Genomic DNA, 10,111 nt, shown 5'->3' with positions numbered 1-10,111 from the left:
GACCCTGAGCGCTTGTTATGTGATCCGCTCCGCTTTTTTGACGCACCGTTCACTTAAAATGGTGCTGTTACGGCTCGCGGTCCAGATGGATGCCGGGGTGCGGATGCGGTCCGCCTTTTGAATATCAGTTATTTAAGGATAAAAGCCTTGAGTTGCTTATAAAATTTTCACGAGTCCTTTTCCTGGAGTCGAGTCAAGTCTGGAGTCATTTCAGGTCGAGTCTGAGTCAAGTCTGAAGTCTATAAAAATGCGACTCGAGTCCGAGTCACTAACTCGAGTGCCCATCTCTGTTATGTATTCTACACTCATGGCATGCACACACATTAGGATAGGTTAGATGCCTGTCTCCGTTGTGAGTCCCTATCTAGCACTTTACCGATTCAACTACTCTCTTCTCCTCCTCCTGCCTGGCTCTTTGGCCCGCATCACTCACCGCAGAGCAAGCCTGTTCTTGATAATGCTGCTGTGAAAACGTGGGAAAAGCCGACGAGGAAGAAGTTGGGGTGAAGCGATCTTTATATGCAGAGCAAAATACTTCATCGCTCCGTCTATAGCGCATTGTGAGTGGATGGTTTACTCTATCAATACAGGAGACAAACCAATGGGCCACTGGCTGCTCGCTGTCCCTGCGTGATGGTCCTTGGCAAAAAAAACCATTCTGTCGGCCCCTTAAGTGCGTCGGCCCACCGGGAAAATGCCCGGTATGCCCGATTACCAATCCAGCCCTGGGTGTGACCAAAAATATAGCCTAATAGAAATGTTATATAGGCAACAAAGGGCTTTGTAATTGAGGAAAAAAGTTAACTATATATATTTAAATGTGATTTATATTGCAGAATAGTAAAACAACCGTTTTAAAGCAATAAAGCAAAAAAATGTTTTTAGTGCTGCTTTTGCCAGAAGTAGGTTGTCTGTTTTCTAGTTTACACTGTCAGTGACTTTGTGGCAGCATGTTGCCAGTATCTGGACTGGGTTTTCACTAGTCAGTGTTCACAGTTATTTAGCATCATGCTTATGTAGTTGTAGCACAGTTGAATGAGTATAACTCATGTGTGGTGCTTTGCTCTGATAATCATTAAGATACACACCAGTTCAAAATGATAAGATGTCATGTAATACCACCACCCTAAAATGTTGCTAACTGTGATTTATGAGTTAATAATTCATGATATTTGTAAAAATACTCGTTATCCTGTAAATATATTTAAAACGTTTTTGAAAACAATGACTTTATATACAATCACATGTATTAATTAGTAAGGAATAGGTTGGTGATAGTTACACTACATTACATTTTTAGTCATCAAAATTATTTTTGTTTAAAATGGTATAAAAGTTCACAAACTTACGAAACCACATTGTAAAGGACTATATGCATGCACGTCAAAATACATTTGTACTTTTCTTTATCTTTGACACACATTTTTCACTGACTCCTTACATACAGTAACTACTTAATTTTAGGTTATCCAGTGCTTTGAGTTTGCCTAATTGCAGTCACATTTACAACAATTACAGTTAAAAGAACAACAGTGATGATTCAGCTTGGTTTATTTAATGCACATTTTATTTGTGAAAGTCTACAAAAGGGTGAGAAAAAAGTCTTATGCAGATCCATACAATTTTAATTGGTAATTATTTTTGTTACTACAGTTTATTATTGCAGTGATAATGGATTTGGTTTAATTATGACAGGTAGATAGCTATGTAAGCGTTGAAAGTGTTACCAATGACTAAAAGAAATCTGACAAAAGCTAATAGCAATGCAAAATGGCACTATGTAACACACCACACCAGTTTACTTCCTGTCTTGCATCAGGTATTGATGTAAGTATTTCTTATGCCATCTGCATTAACTGCATAGAGTTGGTGCACATCTTTCAATAACCCAGCAAACTGCTCCTCCTGTTATCAGACACAAATGCAAGTGTTAGCTTAGCCATATTGTATGTAGAAGCCTGCATTAATGATAATGCATTTGTAAAAGTAGAACAGAGGAGAAAACCATATAACTCACCAAAACATTCATCCGTTCTACTGCAGCCACAGCAACATTCAGCTTTCTTTCGTCTTCTTCTCTCTCTTCTTCTATTACACCCAGTCTGCACAAACAAGTAGGAGAAAGAGAAATGATCCCAGAAGTCCTATGAGTATTTACCAATGAAAACATTTGAGTTCTTTTAACTAAAAATTTGACTTTTGAAAAAATGTTTTACCTGAAAGTTGCACTTGCCAGCTGTTCCTCCCGGATGGCTACCAGATTATGAAGATGCTGAACCTCTGCCTGTAGCTGTGTATTCTGATCTTGAGTCAGGACTATGAGGTCTTCTAACCGCTTGGCCATCTCCAGCTCGCGCTCGGTCACCTGCTCAACGCCTAAACGCAACTCAGCCAACTCTTGCGCATGCTATGAGACACCAAAAATTGGTCAACATACTGTGGCATTTTATTACACAATTTCCATAATTTATTACACAAGTTACTTCTGACAAAACATCAGAGTAGTGGTAAAATAGCTTTACTTAGACAAGTATGGTAACACACCATTTTAGTTTTTCATGAGACTGACATTAAAAATTCATACTATTGTGCTTTATTATACAGTAACACTTGATGGTCCTGAAACCAGATGCTTTTAGAGTATGCAAAATAGACCCACCCTGTCTAATGTGCTTGTCTCCTCTTGCTCTTGCCCTATTTTTTGATAGGGCTCGTTGCTGTTGTTTTGTTTGATCCAGAGTACTTTTGCTGCTGGGGCTTTGGATTGTATGGCCTACACACAAACAGAAAATACGCATCAAAGGAAATATGTGTTTGAAAGCACATCATTGGCAAAATCTTACTCACATTGCTAGGGGATGAAATTTCCAAACAGGGATCTTGATCTTGATCTTGATTGTAGTCCTCCTGGCACTGCGTGGGTAGCTCTTCTTTGCTTGTCTGCCTTTTTACTGGTTGCCGCTGATGCCGTGATGGTCTGTTGGGGACACTAAAAGCCCGTTGAACCTGCTTCCGCTGACGTTCTTTGCCTTCGTTGGGTTTTGAGTCTATGGGAAACTGCTGCATGGAGTTTTGTAATGGACTGTACTTGGGGAGATCCTTTGGAGGTAAATATGTAGGCTTTGGTGTTCCATGACTGCTGTTTCAGCAAGAATGGAGAGACAGGTGAGAGGTGTGTAAATACTTTGAACTAACATTGATTTTAAAGCTTGATACAGCTTCTCTTGGAGCCCCCTTGGGGAGTTTTGTTTATATTGCAATATAACCTTACCTGCTAACTGGGATCCGTTGCGCTTCCTGGCCAAGGAACTCTGTGATCTGGTTCAGGATTAAAGGCAAGGGCTGTAGGTTGTCTACTTTGTCCTACAAAAAAGATGTAATTTTGCCCATGAGCACATCATTGTCTTCTGATCAAAGATGACAGCAGAGGACTTGCTTAGATGAGCCTTGATGTTTTATGTTACCTGTTTCATTACGGAAATAATATCAACCAGGAGATTGTGTAGGACTGCTAGACGAAGGGGCAGGTCTACATAGCCATCAAATCGAGCCATGGCAATTTCACTGTCTGGATCAGATACTTTCTGTAAGAATCCTCGCATAGGTTCCCAGTGTTGTTCTAGAGACTCATTCATAAAAAACATGTACTCTTCTTTTTCGCCAAACCTGGTGGATATTGAGATAAAATGGTTGTTGCCAATCAGTTTTTAATTCCATTTGGATATATAAACAATATAAAAAAAACATTTTGTAGACTTGATGTAAGTTAACTAGAAGATGAATCGGTAATCAGAAAATGAAGGACTAAAATACTACAGTAAATCTGGCTTTACAGATGGGACTTACAGGGTGAAGTTTGCAAGGTTTTGAATGACCTTGGCTGTCAGAGTGAGAGTGCGAAGGGTGTTTGTCTCTGGGTAGGCTTGGGTGAGGCCGAACAGTGATGGACTGAGAATCGCTGGGCATAAGAATCGAAGAAACAGGGACGCTGATATGAGACGGTGTCCGATGTCTGTTTGACCTCTGTCCTCACAATCTGATACCCAGCTGGAAAAAATCTCATTCAGCTCCGCAGGGAATGAGCTGTTCATAGAAGGGAAAGAATTGATCATTTAAAAATAATTTTCCAATGGAAAACTAATGACACCCGTTAGGAGTTAAGTGGACATAGTATATCTAGTTACTATTATGGATAGTATATTACAACAATTCGGTCAACTTAGATGTGTTTTCTACAGAAAATACTTTGTACTTGGTCTTTGTTTTCAAATATATATTTTTGGAGTGTGTTCATTGAGGTTAACTTACTCATGCATGTCTGTTATTCTCTTTACAACATCTGCACATGTCTCCTTTAGATGTCTTTGGTTGATTGGTAGATCAGAGGCAGAGCATTTCTGTGGGTCTACCTCACAGCTCTCTCCTCCACTATACAGTCTGGCTATGAAGTCACCTGTGGGTAAAGAGGGTTAAACAGGAGGTTAGAGGTAAATAAGATGACACATTCAGTTTTATAAAAAGGGATGCAGTAAAATAGTCCTTACCAAGTGTGTCAATGAGATACTTCTGGCCCACCAATTTCATATATTCATCAATAGCCTTTGTGGCCAGGGTATTCTCTCTGAAAATCAAAGCCTCATTTTCTCCCAAGCGCTGAACTTCTGCACTACCGAGATCAATCAAGAACTCCTGCACATTCAAAAGCCATTCAGAAATCCGAAGAGCTAATGCCTATTCCTAAAATTACTGCTGTTGCCACTTCTTACCTTAGCTTTCCCAATGCTCTGGAGCACATGAACAAGTGCTCCTGCAAGTTCTTCTTTCTCCCGTACATTGAGAAGGGGTTCCAGGCTGCTGCACATATCCACATAATTCACTGTGATATACTCTGCAAATTCCTTGTACCTCTCAATAGGCAGAATTTTCAGGATCTTGAATTTGGACTTAACTCGAAGTGAAGCTTGCGGTCCAATTTGGTCCTTTGCTGTACTTGTTCCTGGGGGCTTGTAGGGAACGATGGGATACCACTTCTCCTGATAGGCCCGTCCTTTTATTTCTGCCAGATTGAGAGCCACACTTCCTAGAGGATGCAAGATAGAGTCATCCTTGGAATGCCTTTTCTTTTTGGGGTCTTCGTCTCTAAAGAGGTGCAGGGTGAGCTGGTTGACAGGGGGCAAGTTGTCAAGTTCAAAAAGTTCGCCCCAGAATAGCTGGCAACCTCCTGAAGCACCAACACCATGGCCTGTGCCAGCTGCTCCAAATCCTCCGTCAACTGCTTGGCTGGAGCGTTGCACAGCCCGGCTACTGGTACGAGCAAACAACGTACCATCAAGGTGAACCTCACAATAATAGCGCTTCTTTGGGGGAAGGTCTTTTGCTTCATTAACCCAAAGGCTCAGTGAGTACTCAGTACGCTCACAGTTGTCCTGAAGGTAGACAGTATAAAACATCATTATTTATAACAAGTACAAAATTAATAACATTTTGATGGCTCTTTAAGCTAAATAATATTCTGTACCTTATTTGGATGAGCAGCACGACGCAAGTCTTCAATCCAGCGGTCTCTTTCTGCAGCTGAACTGCACCCAAAGCAGTGGTTATTCTCTGAGTTGATGACCTTTTATGAGTTACACAATGAATTGCCCGGAAAAGAAGTAATTGGTTTGGATTATGGATTGACATAAAGATCAGAAAATTGAAACATAGTTTGTACTTTAATATGCAACAGCGATGTTTACCTGAAAACAGTACTTCTCCCCTAGAATCGAGCTGTGGACTGGCCTGATGACGGTAGCCTGGTCTTCACTAAGATCCAGGCTTTTTGCCGCACTGACTGGAATGGATAAAGATTCTCTGGAACCATACCTTGATAGAAAGTGTGAAAGACTGGTAAATGGCATATCATATAAAACCATCAGATGATATGTTTGATCCAGTTGACATTAATCGGTACTACAGAGTCAGATCAGTCTTTTTCTATATTATAAAAATGATCCTCCACCTTCCAGCAACACTTAGTCCTGCAGTATTGAGCTGTGTGCTGCTTTTCCTTTTATCATCACCTTGTAAGCGGCGCTTGATTAAATTCTAGCATGAGAATGAGAGAAAAGGATTGTCATGGGAAAATACGGTATATGTATGTATGTTCAGCAACAGTTTCAGATTGTACAGATTTCTTCGAAATATTAATTTATACTAACTCTGACGCCACCATCATGCCCTTTTATTTTGGTACCACTCTGGGGGACCACAGGATCTGGGTTTAGCTCTAAAGAGAGAAAGAGAACACGTTCTATATTAGATGATCACTTTGATGCCACAGTATTCCTCTTTTGTCTGTAGTGAGCACTGAAGGTTGCCTGTCCCTTTTCTTTTGAAAAATGTTCCATAATGCAATCATTGATCATTTACACTTAAATGATCAAATGTATGTATGCACGTATGTCTTCCTGTTTATTTTGTTCTGGTGGGATAAAATACTGCAGAAAGAAATAATCTCAATGCAATCGCAGATTCTGAAACCATGGCAGGAAGCATAGTCATTTCCTTCCTTCTATGTGCATCAGATCAATAATTTCCATTTTAACAGAAAATGTAACTATGTTACTGCAGTTGAATTCTGTTAATACAGAACAGAACAGAAATCTAGGGGCTTATTTAATTTTTAAAAAAAAATTAGCTTTTACTTGTTCATCCATGTGCCTTTATGAAAGCTGGAGACCAGACAAGCAGCATTATGCAATGCATGTGGTCCCAATTTTTGGACTTACATGATTATAGTGGTCAGACTTAAGGGTGCTTAAGTAAATCACGATTACAAAAGCAGCAGCTGTAAAAATTAGTCATATTTGTTTGGCAGCCTATTAACGTTTTGTGTCTGACAAAGTCTGACACTTTGCACTTTGTCATAAATTTTCAAAGCATATGAAGTAGGCTAACTAACTTGCAAAAAATGAAAAAGTGCAAAAGTGCAACCTGAAAAATTACAACAAATTGAATTCTTTCAGCAACTACTGGAAATAGAAATGAGGCTAGAATTTATTGAAAGTCTGCCAAAGCCAATTGTGATGCATGACCTGGTATTAAAAGCCCAAAACATAAAAAAAAGGTAGTATGGCTTGATTCAACTCCTTTCCACATATTTACCACATATAGTCTGTGTTCAACACCCAATGTCCATCATGGTATAGTCAACAACCTTCTTTTTAGGAGTTTTTACGTTTGACAAAACTTGACTTATGCTTCCCTATGTTCCATCACAATGTACATATTTTCAAACTTAAGAAGGCAGATGTCTTATATGATCTTCTAAATTACCAGATCAAAATGCCATTAAGTATTTATGGAAGCACAGAAATTGGTAAGTAAATTAACCTACAAATAAGCGACAATAAACTACATTGTATTTGAAAGCACTACTCATAATATATCTTTGTGCTTTGCTGAACAATTGAATTAACTGAAAATTAAGATCAGTATAAACTCCTTAGATTTGTTTTAATGCTGATTAAATTTAACATGCATTAAACTCTCCGGCAAAATGATCGGATTTAATAATTTAAGAAGGCTAAGTTAAAATCATTTTGCTTACCTAGTGCCCCTCCACATACAATCCAACGCCTGAAACCCATGCTTTGGAGTAGCTTAGAATCAGTTTTTTTCCTTTCAGAACATTAGACTTATAAATGCCCTTTTATGGTTTTCTTTATTATTATTTTTAATATAAGGGTCCTGCATGCTTATTTTGAGTGAACTAGACAGCACACCCCATCAGTCTCAGTTGTCCTCTGCTATGGAACACCCAGTTACGATGATATCTTCAGACACTCAAAGGAAGCAATTTTACAAGCACACGCACACATAACCATGGTAGCCATTTCCTCTGTGAATAAGTTATCTAGCTTCTCTTTAGTTTTTGTCAGGCAGTCATTGGCTAGATAGAGAAAGATAATCTCTCTCATCTCTTGACGTCATCTCCAGCATTTAAACTGTCAGGGCACAGCGAGCTTTAGGCCGTCACTTCATTCAAGTGTACTGCAATCCCCCCAGTGCACTTCACAAGATATTGTTCACATTTGTTCTTATGAGGCCAGTTAGATAAAAATAAAAGTGGATCAGAAAGTTCTGAGCAAAGCTCTAATGTCGTTTGTTTGCAGATGTTGTATATAATGCAATGACATTTAGACATTTTCAAGTTTGGCGTCTTTGTGTAAACCCAAACTCTGTGATACTGACCAGTATGACTTCCACTGATGTTCTGGAGACTCAGGCTGGAGAGACAACTGCTGGCCCGGTTCTGTACCCTCATCAAAGGCTGAAATAAATTCAAAAGATAATGATATAATGGCAGCATTATTTAACCTAAAATCAGATCACATTTCCAAACAAACTGGACTGATGCTTCAAAGTCAGTTTAAGGGCATACATCCAATACCTTAATCCATTTAAAGTATAATGTCTCATCTGTTGGCATTGTTGAATGTGTGTGTTGTTCATTACCTCCTCCTCACGTGGGATAAGGATCTGTCCATCTTGAAGAAAGCAGTTGCTAATGTCCCAAATGGGAACGTCTTGTGGAGGGGCCCAGGAGAGGCGAACAGGCTCTTGGACCACATTCTCAGGATCACACTTGTGTTTGTCTTCTCATAAAATGTAAAAGAGTTTACATGCAATGTTTTAATTTAAAAAGCCTATAAGCTGCAAAGACAACACATGCTACAAGGAATTTGGAATCCAATTTCAATATCATAAGGGCTTAAAATTAGTTAAAGTAATGATAGCAGTCTTATCAATATCCAATTACATGTTTAGGTCTGTAGATTCTATACTTTGTTTATTGCTACATCTCTGACATCCTGTTGTTGTGCTCTCATTCTTTAGCGCCATTTAGTGGCATCTGCATGTACAATCTTACTTAGAAAGTAAGTATACACTATCCAACAGTAGAGGTCTTTCTAAAGAACAATAAACCTTCATAATGGTTTCAACTTTATTCAAGCTTATATGTTTTGTAGAACATTTAGCATTAAAAAATAAAGCTCTTACCATGCTCTGCAATGGCAGTACTCTGTAGACGCTGTCTCTTGAACTTCTGTGAGACCGTTTGCAGGTACTTCCTTATTTTACCCCTCTGTGTTGTGTCCTGGACAGTGGACCCAGATGCAGAAGAGGAGGACTGGACTGAAGAAAAGAGGGACCCTGGTGGCTCTGAAAGAGCTCTGCGGAAAGGGTTTTTCCTTGAAGTTGCCGGCTTGTCTGGTTTGGATGGGCTTTCACTCCCTCGAGTTGCAGTCGAGCACTTTTCCCCCGTGTCTTCACTCAGAGCTTTGCGCCAACTCTGCATTTTATTCCATTTGTTTGAAGCCCCTTTCTCTAGCCTCTCAATAGTCCCCTGTGTCACTGTTTCATTCTTGGCCCCTGTGAGCCACTTGTACGTGTTGAGTAACTTGCCATCCTCTGGTTGTCGTGGGTCTTGATCAATTGGACTGTTCTGCTCAGGAGACAGTTCCATGTCTTCCTCAATCTGTGGTGCTGATTGCTCAGCACTTGGATCTTTGTTTGTACCCATTTGATTCCTTCTCCGTGACCCAAATTTCTGGGTGTTGGATGCTTTTTTATAGAATGCAAAATCTTTATTTTGTAGTAGTAGCTCAATGAGTAGGGTTTCCTCTGCACTTACCAGTTCTAGAGGTCTTTAAATGTCTTGTATCTTCAATTTCAAGTGCTTCGGATCTCATCATCTGCTCACGTCACCTTTTGGCTTGTTTGAATTGATGCAACCTTTGTGGTCCTCAGCTTTTGTAGGTATGAGGCTTTTTTTCGGTGCGTACTTGTCGTCCAGTATTCAGGAAGCCAGTCAGTTTGTGGGTGGGGAAATCAGGTTAGGTTTACAGGTTGAAGGAAGACTGAGAGCTGAGGATATTTCCCAGACTGACCCAACTAGTGCAAAATTAGAGTGCTATGTTATTTTTATTTATGGAACATCTAGAGAGCATAATCTTTAATTTGATCATGTTTTGGTCTCATTTGTGTACATTCCATTTGAGTTTGAACTGAATTGGTATGGTTGTGGCTGGTAAAATACTTATGAATATCGTAGCGTAACATGATC

The 10,111-nt window shown here is 39.6% G+C and overlaps 1 protein-coding gene across 4 annotated transcripts; it reads right to left on the bottom strand.

Annotated features, from left to right (window-relative positions):
* Positions 1 to 1,545: 1,545 nt before the first annotated feature.
* LOC107551908 (disabled homolog 2-interacting protein-like) lies at positions 1,546 to 9,781 on the bottom strand. 4 transcript variants are annotated; one of them, XM_016233677.1, is made up of 18 exons: positions 9,046 to 9,781; positions 8,500 to 8,642; positions 8,236 to 8,314; positions 6,201 to 6,268; positions 6,002 to 6,087; positions 5,739 to 5,865; positions 5,519 to 5,617; positions 4,767 to 5,426; positions 4,545 to 4,689; positions 4,309 to 4,453; positions 3,847 to 4,083; positions 3,465 to 3,666; positions 3,272 to 3,363; positions 2,848 to 3,139; positions 2,660 to 2,773; positions 2,217 to 2,407; positions 2,018 to 2,102; positions 1,546 to 1,905 (listed from the first exon to the last, which is right to left on the bottom strand). In XM_016233677.1, the coding sequence occupies exons 1-18, from the start codon at positions 9,566 to 9,568 to the stop codon at positions 1,816 to 1,818; spliced, it is 3,378 nt and encodes a 1,125-aa protein (XP_016089163.1). In that variant the 5' UTR covers positions 9,569 to 9,781; the 3' UTR covers positions 1,546 to 1,815. The 4 variants fall into 4 exon arrangements, with proteins under 4 accessions (XP_016089163.1, XP_016089165.1, XP_016089164.1 ...); XM_016233679.1 differs by having other exon boundaries at positions 2,848 to 3,136; XM_016233678.1 differs by having other exon boundaries at positions 8,500 to 8,639.
* Positions 9,782 to 10,111: the final 330 nt, after the last annotated feature.

The sequence above is a fragment of the Sinocyclocheilus grahami genome, unplaced genomic scaffold, assembly GCF_001515645.1.
Source record: "Sinocyclocheilus grahami isolate Dianchi unplaced genomic scaffold, SAMN03320097.WGS_v1.1 scaffold437.1, whole genome shotgun sequence".
Classification (NCBI taxonomy): Eukaryota; Metazoa; Chordata; class Actinopteri; order Cypriniformes; family Cyprinidae; genus Sinocyclocheilus; species Sinocyclocheilus grahami.
The sequence above is the reverse complement of the archived record's forward strand: the minus strand, read 5'-3'. Positions and strand labels throughout refer to the sequence as shown.

What these genes read in the sequence shown, in the direction of transcription:
- LOC107551908 (XM_016233677.1), bottom strand. Translation starts at nt 9,568, where the DNA reads ATGGGTACAAACAAAGATCCAAGTGCTGAGCAATCAGCACCACAGATT. An exon ending in TACTGCCATTGCAGAGCATG is followed by an intron (nt 8,643 to 9,045) that starts GTAAGAGCTTTA and finishes ACATTTTATGAG; the next exon opens with AAGACAAACACAAGTGTGAT. An exon ending in GTATCTCATTGACACACTTG is followed by an intron (nt 4,454 to 4,544) that starts GTAAGGACTATT and finishes CTTTACCCACAG; the next exon opens with GTGACTTCATAGCCAGACTG.